This window comes from Rhagoletis zephyria, unplaced genomic scaffold (genome assembly GCF_001687245.7).
Source record: "Rhagoletis zephyria isolate East Lansing unplaced genomic scaffold, Rhagoletis_zephyria_1.1 Rzeph_scaffold_10601, whole genome shotgun sequence".
NCBI lineage: Eukaryota > Metazoa > Arthropoda > Insecta > Diptera > Tephritidae > Rhagoletis > Rhagoletis zephyria.
Genome location: NW_016167678.1, coordinates 1 through 14,291, shown reverse-complemented (window position 1 = coordinate 14,291; position 14,291 = coordinate 1). Strand labels below are relative to the sequence as shown.

Sequence of the window (14,291 nt, the reverse complement as noted above, 5' to 3'; positions counted from 1 at the left end):
TTTGCAATTTTCTCGGAAACCGAGTGAGCACTTAAATTAATTTTGGAGGCCCTAAATTGCACCTAAATTGCACCTAATTCCTGAGTAATTTTTATCAGTTTTTGGAGAAGTGGGTCAGCTAGCGTGACGGACGTAATGATTGGATCTAAACCAAATTAGTAAGGGACCACATGTGAGACACTACCTTTCCGATAGAAAGAATTATCGAAATCGGTTAACGTGGTCCAAAGTTATGCGGTAACATACATAAAACAAAAAAAAAAAATAGAAATATTCCGACGAATTGATAACCTTCTCCTGTTTTGGAAGTCGGTAAAAAAAAGTACCCAGTTACATTTTTCATTTAAAATTTTTAGGCAGTTTGAATATAGTCTTTTTGCATGTTAAGTTTTTGTCCAATCTAATATATGGAATTTTAGTTTTAATTTTAAGCAGGATAATGCGAAATTTATTAGTTTGCCGAAAAACTTTTAACCATCAAAAATATGTTAGAAACAAATGCCAAATAATTAGAGAAAATATTAATGTTTTATTAAAAATTTATTTCGCCATCAATTTAAACAAAAAGTTCACCATAAACGCATGGTATGTATGTAAATAAAATATTTATAGGTGAAATTTATGAGTTAATAAACACGGAATACCGAAAATTTTCATTCATGCGTTAGTTAACCCAAAAATCGCAATTGTAATGTATTTTTTTTTTACCTCAGCATTTTTTCAAACGAATTTACTATAAATTTGTAATTTGCAAAAGAGTGTCATGGCTAGTGTTTAAGTATGTGTGCTGCTGCGTTGGCAGCATCATCTCGGAATTCAGGCACCGTGGGTAAATTATTTGCAACGCCTCTTAATACAACAGCCGCTGTGCTCATTTTCAAAATCACACGCATTTTATACAAATTGAAGAAAATAATAAATACATAAATACATGGGTACATACATACATATTAAATGTGTAAAAAGGGGCATTCGAGCCCAATTCGAACACCATTCGAATTTTGTATCGCCGATTTTTGTAAATATTTTTTTAATGTTGTATTTAGTAACAATTGAGAGGCGCCCCTGACTTTGTTGGACAAATTTTTTTAGTTTTCCATTAATTTGAAAATTCGTTGTCGGACTAGGCTTAAAAGTTGGGGAATAAGTGGCAGTTTTTTTAAAAATTTTTTAAGAAAATCGACCAGTATGTGTTTTTTGACAATCAATATTTTATATTACAAATTTTGAAGTTGAAAAAAATAAAATAAAAAAATCAGGGACGCCTCTCCCTATTGGTACTATAACATAAAAAAATAAGGAAAAAAATCGGAGATGCAAAAGCCAAAATGGTGTCCGCATAGGGCTGGAATGTCTCATAAATGTATAAAATAATAGGAAATAAAAGAGTGAATTGAATTTAATGCAAAAAACGTTGATAGCTGGTCGAGAACACGATTTTTTGTGCACGCATATATAAACGTATACAGATTTACAAACACACATATGCATATTTTTGGAAGCTTGACACGTTTCTACAGCCATATCGCGACAAAGTTGTTCTCGCGGCGATTTTCCAACTAATTACTTTGTTATTTTATTTCGACTCACCTGTATCACCATCACCATATTCAGCCATGGAATCGGTATCACTTTCCACACCTGGCTTGTTCGCCGAACTAACCGATTGGCGACCAGCGCTCTTGTTATCCAAACTGCAAATAAAAAATAAAATATATAAATATGAGGGATCAATAATTTTCCTCAATATTCGTTCCAACTTACGGCTGTGAGTATTCATGGAATCCACCTTCGTCCGGATAGTCACGACGGCCGTTCGCCAATTCACGATCATGTACATCATATTTGCCACCACGATTGCGTCGTATTATGCAAATAATAATGAAAAGTATAATAATGAAAGCCAAAGCCAACATCATGCCAATGAACCAGCCAGCATTTGCCACATTCTGATTGGGCACTTTAGTAGGTCCTTCAACAACGATTTCTCTTAGTTCACTGGGTGTTTCGTGGAGTCCATCAACTGCGACCACACGGAATTCGTAAACATTGTCGGGGTCAAGACCAGCGATCTCTTGGAAGTCTCTGGTAAATTCCGGATCCACTTTAACGAAGTTGGGCTCACCTTTGATTCTGTGTGGGGAAAAAAAAGATGAAATTTAGGCAAATTTTAATTAACTGTAATATATTTAAATCGTGCTGTTTGAAACATGGTATGGTTTTGAAAATCACAACATTTTAACCTAAATGTTCTCTTTATTTGATTTAAGTAGTTTCTGAAATAGTTTCTAGCACAAAGTATATTCTTTAGTTACAAATTTATTTCCTTACGCACCTGTATTGTGTGTAGAAGTGTGTGCCCGCATGTCCTTCGGTACTGGGATGCCAGTTTATGCGATATTTAGCAAAACCATTATCGGATGACAATTGCTCCCAAGCGAATGCAGGTACGGCTGGCTTCTGTGAGTCCTCGGGTAATGTACGTTTCTCAATAAAGTGCCTACAAACATAAATTTCATACATAATATTTGTACGGTATCTGCAATTCAACAATTTCTCATTAAACTCACTCTGATCCCTCGCCCATTTTTGTTGTCGCCGTTATGGAAATTCTATACTTTGTATTTGGATGCAAACCAGCCATTTTTGTGCTCGTCTGTCGTGGATCGGTAATGTGCGGTTCGAGTTCACGTCGCTCGCTTACATAGCTTCCCTTCACTTCTTCATAGTAGATTTTGTAGCCGGTCAATTTACCATTTGGTTGCAATGGTTTCTTCCATGTCAACCAGAAGGCAGATGAACCCAGCGGGTAGGCATCCAATGATTGTACTGGTGATGGCACACCTTCCGGTGTATCGAAATCGATGACCACACTTGGTGGGCCATTAAAGCGTCCATTGTAGGCGAGCACACGCGCAAAGTTCTTCGAGTCGGGTTTGAATTGTGTCACGAGCGCCTGATCGGAAATCGCATCAACGTGTATTTCGCGCAGCGCTTCCTCACCCTCCTTCTCGGTCCAAGTTTGGATTTTGTAGCCCTTGAAGCGACCCCGTACTGATTCGGGGCTGACGTGATTCCAGCGCAGCATAGCTGTGGTAGCGGCTGTGACTTGAACCATGCTGAAGTTAGTGGGAGCTTCCAAGGGACCTTCAATAAAAAAAAATCATCTTATTTAGAAAATATCATTGCTTATACAAGCATTTAGTGAAATTGATACTTACGATCTTCGCCTGAATAGCCTACAACTTCTGTGGGCGCCACATTTGCTTCACCTTTTTGATTTATAGCCACTACTTTGATCAGGTATGGTACATAGGTTGGCTGATCTGGTATTACCATATTACTCTGCCGCCAATCGTAGATGTCTCTACTCTCCCAGGAGGCTGCAGGTATATCGCGTTTCCATGAGAGGCGGTAATGGAAGTCCGGTGCATTGTGATCAATTTCTGGCATTGGCGTCCATGATATAACCAAGTTATTGGGCTCAGTTCCCATGCCTTGAACATTGTCAGGGTTCTTGTAGGGCACATCGGCTGGCGTTGTGCATACTTCACTGTTCTCAGATGGCGGCGACGGTCCGATTTTGTTGATGGCTTTCACACGGAAGGTGTAGTTAGCCCAGGGTGTTAAATCAACGACAAATGCAACCTCGGTGGAGGGAACTTTCTCATACGAGATATCCCAAGAGTCGGGCGTGAAGGAAGTATTGAATTCGAGGGTGTAGTATAGAATTGGAGACCGATTGTCACCCTGTGGCTCCCAGGTGACTTTTATCCTATTAGCCATGCATACGATACCGACTAAGCGTGGCGCGTTTGGAACGTCCTGTACTATGAGATTGGCTTTAGCTGAAGCTTCGTCCAACTGTGTGCGCGCTACACAAGTGTACTCGCCCGAATCCAATTCAACAGTCTTGGGTATGGTCAATGAATTGTCATTGGTCTTAACAAAACGTGCCTCCGATTCGAAATCAATGGGTTGGCCGTCTTTCCACCATTCAATCTCCAAATCTAGTTTTTCGTCATGCTCCTCATTACAACGGAATGTCGCCGATTTTCCAGCGGCAACCTCATAATTCTGTGGCTCGTGAATGATGCTTGTGCGCTTCATGACTGTCAACGATCCATTCGCCGATTTGCTGCCGAATTTGTTAGTGGCAAAGCAAGTGTAGTCGCCCTCATCGCTGAATGCAACTTCTTGGATCTCCAAATCTCCCGAGGGTAGTGTGTTGTAACGCCCACCGGTCAACTCCTGATGGTTGTGTATCCATTTGACTTGTGGCTTGGGTGCACCAAAGACGCGACAACGCAATGTAACGTTCTTGCCATCGACTGTCGCTTCCTTACGCGGCGCTTCCTGGATCTCTGGTGGCAGTGCCAACACATTTAGGTACACATCCTTGTAGACATAGCCAAGCGAGTTGGTAGCGTTACAGCCATAATTGCCGGTATCGGCCTTGACGAGATCGCGTATGATAATGCGATTACTCTGCACTGTACGGCGTGGATTGGGTGCTGCTTGTGCAATCGGTTTGCCATTGTGAATCCATTGAATAGTGGGCTCGGGATTACCAGCAGCCGCACACTCAAATTCGACTGATTCATCTTCGGCGGCATTCTGGATCTCTGGTTCTTTGGTGAAATATGGTGTGGCCCAAATTTTCAAATTGATGGAGTATGATTGTGCATTGCCAACACCGTTAGAAACGTCGCACGTGTAGGTGCCCTCATCGTCGAAACTTGCCTGCCTGAAGACCAGCGATTTACCGTAATGACCCTGCGTTACTCTATCACTCCACTGTATGGGTGCGCCATTCTTGGACCACACCGTTTGCGGCAGCGGGGTGCCACCAAAAATACAATAAAGCTCAACGCGTTTACCACGTAACGCCACTTCGTTCTTGCGCGTCACGTATTGCCTCTTTGGTGGTTGTTTGTTCTGTGCGGCGCTGATGCCGGTCTGTTTCACATCCAATAGTACCTTATTGCCGATTTTGTATTCATTACGGAATACCGAGGTAGCCGAACAGGCATAGAAGAAATCGTCAGAGGCATCTCCACGTGTTACATTCGAGAACCAGAGTGTGCCTTCGGGATCGAGTGTCATGCGCGAATCGTTTATCGATTTAATGGTGCCATCCAATGAATGTTGTATCAGCCAGTTCACAATGGGCTTGGGCCAACCATCCGGTGCTTCACAACTCAGTGAGAACGGTTCACCTTCGTTTGTTTCAATCGTTTTCGCCACCTCATCTTTGAATGCATTCAGTTCGGCTTTACGCACAAACACAGAGTTCGATGTGGCTGTACCGAATTCGTTTTCAGCGAAACACTGATACTGACCCATATCTTCGTCCTTGGGTGACGTGATTACGAGCGTACCCCGACCGGGCTGCTGCAGCATGCGATTGTCGTAAGCTTGCCAATCGAATTTCTTGCCGTTCTTGATCCATCGGTAGCTGCAAGAAAGTGAAAAAAAGAGAAAATATTATAAGCAAAATGCAGGTAATTTAAAGTTTTTAACGCTCGGATAAATTCGATAAACAAGGGGAAATAAACGCTCAGCAGCCTCCCCAAATACGAACCAATTTGGTTGCAATTTGCTTTACAATTGCAACAACTTAGTGCAGAAGATGCCTGGAGAGGAAAAGCTTCGATGCGCTGTGTAAAAAGTTAACTTATTTATGATATTAATGTCTCTTCTCATTTCGTAAGCGAAGGCTGATGGCGCAGTGTAGCACTTCTAGGAAAATGAAGATTGTTTTTGGCGTTAATTTTTTCACCAACAAAAGCGGTATACACTTCCTGCGGAAATTTAAATTTACACAGGCATTCCCAAAGATCTAAAAAGTTTGACCATTCGGTCTGTCTCTCCCCTGAACACTGTTGTGGGCTGTCGGAGGAAAGCACAGCGCATATACTTACGGTGACCATCCGTCCTGTATTATACGGGACAGTGCCCTTTTTTGACCTACTGTCCTGGTAATTTATTTATTTTATACGGGACACTAAATGTTCTGTATTTCTTTTAATGTCCTGTATTTGTCCCGTGTTCGGTGTTTCGATGCCTTAACAGCTCATTAAAATGGCATGCCTATGAACGAGTTTTTGAGTGATGTTGATTAAGTATTTTCTAATCTGAAATGCCTGTGATTCAAATCGACCAAAATAGAAACTAGGACTCGACATTTTAGTAAGTTTTGACTATTTTTCCTTAGTTTATTTAATTTGTATTGCTTATTTTATGAAAGTAAGCTTTTTCCTAACAAAAACCATACTAAACCAAATTTCCAACTTTGTGCAAAAAACTATAAAAATTTATTCTGCGATGTTTTACAAAAATTCCAAACTTTTTAATAAGAATCTTTAGAAAAAAAATTAGTTTACAGTTTTGTAACTCGTTAAAATTTAGTATAATAAAGTGCGAGTGGAAAGTGCTTAACGATTTTTTTAAACAAATTTTACGGAGTAAAGCTCTCGAGAAAATTATCCTACAAATTTGTGATGTTACTAAAAGGACACTGTTTCAGGGCTATTAAATCTAGGATCATTGAATAAGGCTTTAAGATCTGTAAACTGTTGTAGAAAAAATTTGCAAAATTATTTTTTGTCCCGTATTTGGCCGTCATAAATATGGTCACCGTACATATACTGTATGATTGCCCAGGTATAAGTAGCGCTTCACCAAAAAAAAGTTGCGGGTTTCCCACGGAAATTATAAAACTTATTATATTTTAAGACTTCCGTCAAAATAGTTCAGAAAAAATTTTAATATTTTCGTGAGCTGGACAGATTTGAAAACAACTCCAAAAATCGAGTTTTTATAAAACAAATAAGTTTTTAAAAATTGTTTTTTTTTTTTTAAGAAATTAAAAATCTTATCAACGAATTCAAAAGAATGAGATTTTTGGAGGTAAGACCCTCCTAATCGGTATAGCTCCAGTAAATCTTAGTACTTTTGCGAAATGTTTTTACGGAAATCTTCAAATATAATAAATTTTTTAATTCCGCTGGAAAACACGCAACTTTTTGCACCCTAATAGACATACATACATATCAACTTCATAATGAAGTTTCGCTAAGCTCGTTATATGAAAGTCAAAAATTTAGAGTTTTAAATAAGAATTTTCCATCAAAAGGCTGTGTGCATTTAGAAGGTAGGCCTTTATGCTTTCGTTCTACAATTTCATGCTAAGTAATCGTTATAATTTACTTGGCACGCCTCATACTGTGGCTTAAGTGATCCGTAAATATTTTTTTGTAACCAATTTGCTTGGATTTGTTCTATCCAATCTCAAGCAAAGAAACCTCGTAACGAATAATCATTCTAAGCTAGTCATGGTCCTAAATTGACTAAAATATCTTCAGTTTTGAGCCTGTATTATTTCGTAAAGAGATACGAAAACACTCACATCTACGCTTTAAAATAATTTAGTTATTTGAGTTTACAATTATGTAAATGTATCAAAGTAAAAACAAACACCGCAGTATGTACATACATACATATATATATATATATATTTGGTTATGGGGCTCTATAATTGAAAACAGCTTGACATTAGTTGCAATATTGGGCCAGAGGTCAATAAAGGGTTAAAAATACACATACCTAAATAAATAGGCAGAGGTTATTTGGGGAAACGCCAGAGAAGTTAAGCCTACGACACACGCATATTTACATGTGTAATTGACTTTTAGAACTTTGCATAATTTGTATGTATAAATGGGAAATGTGCGTCGAGAATCGGAGGCCAATCCGACAATAAATTTGCGGAGCTTGAAAAAAAATGTTTCCTTTAATCAGCACACAAGAACTTTAAATAAACACACAAAAATAAGCGCTGTTACTTAAGTAAAGCTATTAACTAAATAAATTTTGTTTTGGTTTATTTTTGCCTTAGTTTGTTATTTAATGCCGATTAAGCAACTTATTTCCTGCGATAGTTTTTTTTTTTATTTGTCGGTGCAGCCAACTAATCAAAAAATTAATGGCGAGTTTGCGAGTTCAAGTGAGGCTTTAAATAAATCTTCCTTATTTGTCTAAATTAATGACCCGTCAGACAGATTGAAGTGAAAAAGAAGAAAAGAGGTATATACGTAACAGACAAGTAGGCACAAACAAATAAACTATGCGCAATCATGCAGGCAATCAGACAAATGAGTACAGACTAAAGATTCAAACTCATTTTATTAATTGCACAAACAATTGACCAAGTAGAGCTTAAGAATAAAAAGGAAAGAACAAAATAAAAAAAAAACTATAAAACTACAATGTTTAAATTTTATTGAAGACACAAATCAAAGGAGATGTGAAAGTCTCAGCTGCATGACAGTTGCAGTTGACACAAAATAGACACACAAACACTTATTAACATATCGCCAGTAATAAATTGCACTTCTGTGACTGCCATATTTTTTTTTTTTTTTTCTACAACGCTTGCGCTGATGTTGTCTTAATGTTGCCATTACATAGTGCTTAGTTAATGTAGCAGAAGTCTTCATTTAAATGAATTAATTAAAAGCGAATGTGGCAGCGTGACTATGACAAGTTGCCACACCTTCTTTGCCAGCGCTGTCGCTGAGCAAGCTAGAAATTTTATTTTGTTACTTCAACTATAGAGCTGGTTGGACTTACAGCACTGACTATATGGAAGTTTAACAATGATTGCACGTTATATGAGAGAGTTAAACAAGATTAAGTTAACGAAAATGTTTTTTGTTTTTATAAAGTCTACTAAAGGAATGGTTATTTACAATTTTAGAATATTTACATATCTTTAAAATTTAATTTTAAATTAAGATCAGCGTCTGCGGTTAAAAAAATAAAAATTTTGCTCTGTCAGGGGTATAAGAACCGACCCGGGGAAGCTAAAATTTTTTAGTGAATTTTACTTTTAGATCAGATGAGCTTGTAGTGTTAAAAGTGAGCAAGCATTGTTACATCAAAATGGAATTTTCGCACATTTCGGTCTTCGAAAACTTGAAGAAAACTATGGAAAACGTTTTCGACGTTAAACCAATCACTTTCTAGAGTAAATTTGTCTTCTGGTATTGTCATCTCATCTCATCTGTTAATCGTTAAATAGCCGTACAATTTCAGGGCTATACAAAACAATAGCCACAGGATAAGGTTTGATTTTTTTAACAGGGATTAATCGCGATTCAATTTTGGGTTACATGTCAAGTAATGTTGCCATATTCACACCGGAAAATTTTGTTACCAAAAAATAACCCTAATTCTTGTAACCACAATTCTAAGTACCTTGGGAACAATTTAATCTATTCAGCAATTCAGCTATGAAGATTTGTATAAAATCTTGTATTGCATACTTCACGGTATCAGTGTGCAGAATGCGAAAGGTTTAAAAACTTTTAAACTTTATTTACGGGTAACAAAATTTTTGTTACCAACGCAGAATAGGCCTGTAAATAGTAAAAATTTAAAATTTCAGATTTGACTGGATAAGTAAAAAAATTTTGAGATAAAAAGTGACGCAGGAAAATGGTTTGCATTCCAGTAGCCAAAGCAAACACTGAATAAATATCTTACCAAATCAATTTAAATAAAAAAATGAGAAATAGATTAGAAATTCCGGCACTTACATATTTTAAAAACTAAAGATCTCTTAAAAAATGCTTCACATTGTACTAAATTTCAAATATACATAGAATGGATTGTATAAAAAAATAGCGAATCAATTTACGAAAAATAGAATTTCATTATTTTATTAACAAAATACAGTGGATCACAAATTTTAGTTTGGTTTTTGTTCTTCAAACGCCACTATCCAATTTCTATGTAGAATTACTCGGTGATTCCAAAAACATTTTTTCAAAATAACCTGAAAGAAACCCAGCCCGGTAAGAATTTTGGGTCTAACGAAGAGTTTATCACTGAAACAAATGTCTAGTTAAGACTTTGAGGAAAGCCATTTTTTGAGGGGATCACATATGTAATTGCAAAACAGTCGACTAAAAGCTTCGAGCTCCCCTTTGTTGATAGATTAAACTGTTTTTCTGCAGAAAAAAAATATTAACTATATTTTTAGTAGTTTTTTTTTTTTTGAAGTAAATTTGCGAATTTTTAATGTTTTTTTTTTTTTTTTAAATATTACGCTCGTCCAACAAGCGATACTGAGATATGATAATGTTATTATGATCCTTCAAGTAAATAAGCAACCACTATTAAAAAGGACGTGTCACAAAGTGAAAAACAGGCACACACAACAATAAAAACTTACAACAATAAAAAAAAAATCATGTTATGTTTATGGCTCTACTGAGAAGCGCCCTCATTCGCTTGGACTACATATGCACCAACTACTCCATACATATGTATGCATATCTGCCAAAAGGATCAAAGTAGTTTACTTTTAAGGACCCACTTCCGCAGTGGCCAAGCAAACAAACGAGTAATAGAGAAACCAAAAAAACAAAGCCAATGCACTATAACAACGTCCATTAAAATGTAAATGAAGATTTTAACTCCAATTTGAACATTTACTTAAATGCCATTAAGGACACAACAAAAAACAATGAAAGGGGTTAAAGAAGCTACATACAACAATAGGGAATGCGGACTATACCGAACTAAATTGCACTTAGTGCACTAATAGTTGCGATATCAGAATACAAAGTATATTACGTGCATGAAAAATAGTTGGGTTGGTGTAGAGCTACCATAAAGTATGCCACACAATAAACATTTTTCCACTTTTCTCTCCAACAGACTGTTAACACTTTGCTCACATTTGGTATGCCCACTTTGTATGTAAAACCATATTACTTCGCTTTGTTTGGACGATTTACTGTATGCATGTATGTATCTACATAAGGGTGGTCCAAAATCAGTAAAGTTGTAAAGTCGGAATTGTAATGTAAAGGGGGTGACCATAGGATTGTTCTATATCGAAAAAAGTATACCCCTATTTTTTTATTTTGAGTTCAGAAAATATCAGAGGTCGCTCAAAGCGCATGCATTTTTATATGACAAAAAAAAACAAATTTTCGTAGAAATGGTATAGAATTCTTGAAAATCGATATTTTTCGATCGAAAACCACTGGTTGTCTTCAGGAGACTTTCAATAATAATACCCTATTGTTTATTTAACCATTTTTTAATACTAACGATTTTTTATTGTTCCCCCCTATTGCATTTTTCGGGTTTCTGTGGCTTTTTGGCTGACATATAAATTATAGTTGCGGGGAAAAAATGGTTAACTAAACAATTGGGTATTATTACTGTGAATCTCCTGCAGATAAGCAGAGTTTTCCGATAGAAAAATATTGATTTTTAAGAATTCTATACCATTTCTACGAAAAGTTGTTTTCCCCCATATAAAATACATGCAGGACTTTGGGCGCTTTGAGCGACCTCTAAATATTTTTTGATTTCAAAACAAAAAAAGGGTTCTATTTTTTCGGTATAGAACAATCCTATGGGGAGAGAGCATAAAAATTCCGACTTTACTTTTTCACATGCATTTTTGAACTACCCTATCTATCTATGTATATTATCCTAGCTGGCGCCAAGCACACCCAATTTATCCAATTTCAGTATCATGTGTTTGCACAAGCTTCACTTTGCGCCATCCTTACAACAACTCCTTCCCACTACAGTTTGTGCAAATATTGCGAGTCCTATACAGTAGCCAGTCCTACTCACCTGAATGTTGGCGCTTCCAGGAAGTTCGCACCGAAGAAACATAGCAGTGCATGTGCTGTGATGACTCAAGCCTCGAGCGAATTGTTTTCTAAATACATTTGCATAATTTTTTCTTTTTTACTAACGACACGCAAACTTTAAATGAATTGCCATATTATGCGCTACACAATTACGCTGAGCAAGAAGGATTGACAGTACTCCTGCTGCTCTTTCAGTAGCTTCGAATAACTGTCATTAGGCTGTCGCCGCCTTAACTAATGTCACTTCCCTACAGTGTTGCATTCTACTATATAAAGCACGGCAGTTCAAAAGTTGAAGAACCTCTGCAGTGAAAATGAATGGAAGATTATGACAAAAGATATGACAAAATGAATAGCAGGATAGCTACTCGACTTTTGGTGAATTTGGGTTAGGCTGACGGTAGCCAAAAAAAAGAAGAGGCACTTAGAGGAAAAATTGCAAACACACCCAGCGAATTGTCAACAGATTGAGTGGGCAAAAATGTATGCTATTTACATACGGTGGCGATAATTTAAATAGGGAAGAGACATTTTAGTAAGTTTTGGTTATTTTGCTTTGCTTATACTATGTTCGGACCGACAACGAAATCACTTTGAAAACGAGTTTTAAGATTGTGGGCTGAAACCTGTTCGCATCGGCTGTTAATGTTTTCGTTGACATTTCTTACATCCTTTGATTACAGGTTTGCTACAAAAAATCATCATTAACAAAATTTTTTTACTTTTATTTTCATTTGGCCAGCCAATTAACAATAAATCCGAACTGGCATATTAAAGATGATGGAATATGACTTCCAATTCGATAAATACTACTAAAAAACTAGTGCAGACACCGATTGGCATGAATGGAACGTAAGTTTTCAATAAGTTTTCAGCGAAAACTGGTTTTCGTTTGACAGATTTTACAAGGATGGAAACATAATTAATTAATTAATAAGCTTTAGGTCGAAAACCAGTTTTAGCAACGAAAATATGTTTTCGGTGTCAGTCCGAACATGGTATTAGAATTTTTTTTTTTAAACCATGTAAATTAAAATTTCTAAATTTCGACGAATTTTAAAAATTGTTAACTTTTCTTTTGCAAATAACTTTCATATTAATTAAAAAAGATATTTACGCTTTCGGACTATTGTTATTGGCGCTAAAACGTGTTGATTGATACCCCTCCTGATAATCCTTTTTACCTCTAAAAAAAAGATGTATGTAAATCAAAATTTCTAACTTTGTAGAACATTTATGTTCGAAATTTTTTTTTGTATGGGGAAAATGAGTAGCATCTTTCAAAAAAAATCTTAGCTATTTCAAACTTGAACTTTATTCTACGAAAATTAAAACAGCTACAAAAATACTCAGAATGTTTCTAAGAAATCTGATGCTGGATTTCCTCCAGGCAAAAATGACAAAAATTTTAACGGCAAAGTTGGGCATTAAAAAAAATTCGTGTCATTACGTTAAGAAAAATAGTCATTAAATTCATTTCCACATGGCATTTTCCAAATTTCTCCAATTTTTTGTCATTTCAATGCCTAGTGGAAATTCGGTATAAGTAAAAAAAGCTCAAACGTTTGATGAAACTTTGTCGAATTTTCCAAATCTTTGTATAAAGTTTGAAATTTTTACTTACATACATAGGTTTTGTTAGATAACGAGCTAAACTTTCATAAAAAAAAAATAATAAACATTAAGCAAACGAAAGGGAAATAGCCAAATAATGCTAACATGTCTCTGCCCTACTTACATTTTCGCCACTGTACATAATACCCGACAAAATAGTGGCACCGTTAAGTAATTTGAATGCTTCTCTTTACCGCATCCATATTCTCTAACTGCTAATAAATTTTGCTAAATGATGAAACCAGCGATGAAAAAGTGAAAGCTTTTTAAGTTCCAAACTTAAGCGGCAGACTATAAAAATGGTATGCAATTATTCAAAATCCATTTCCTAAGGATTAAACTCAAAGTAAAAGGAATACAAATTGACATTCATACAAAGTTAGTAAAAAATTTACCATCAATTGTAATCAATTTTCAAACTCTTTTTATTTCTTAACAATCAAGTAACACGAAAGATTTTTATGTGCCTCCTACCGAATAGTGCTGGAGGGAAATACATGAAAAAGCTTACAACAAAACACTGCATTTTACCGCATTGAAGAGTGCAATGCACCCACACTATGGCATCGAGAAAATTGCAAAAAAAAATAATAACTTATGAAACACTCATGTGAAATGACATTTGTGGCATGCAACAATGGTGCACAGCAACAGCATGCCGGCAAGGACAACGAAAGAAGCAGGCTAGCCCGAAAACACACACACACACATACACTTACAAAAATGCACAGAGAAAATATGCAAAAAAAAAGGGCAAACAACTGCCAAAATGGCTAGACGAAGCATGAAGTGTACAAGGGCGCCCTCTAGCCGCTGGAACGTGGTGTTGCAGGCAAAAAAAGATAACAGCATTGAAACCAACTACTACGGAAGCGACGTCGTTGACACGAACTGCAAGTAAACATGCAACGGTTGTGCCATTTGCGTCGACGTTGAGTGCACAACACTGCCCTGCAGTGAAAAATTATCAATTGTTAAAACTAACCAACTTAT

The 14,291-nt window shown here is 36.4% G+C and overlaps 1 protein-coding gene across 1 annotated transcript; it reads right to left on the bottom strand.

Annotated features, from left to right (window-relative positions):
- Window positions 1-741: 741 nt before the first annotated feature.
- On the bottom strand, window positions 742-5,458 carry LOC108376534 (neuroglian-like; the record flags this gene model as incomplete). Its single annotated transcript, XM_017632754.1, has 6 exons — window positions 742-865; window positions 1,591-1,694; window positions 1,765-2,133; window positions 2,336-2,500; window positions 2,571-3,147; window positions 3,222-5,458. Coding segments are annotated over 6 exons (3,550 nt in total), but the record flags the coding sequence as incomplete, so codon positions are not given.
- Between the last annotated feature and the right edge of the window lie 8,833 nt (window positions 5,459-14,291).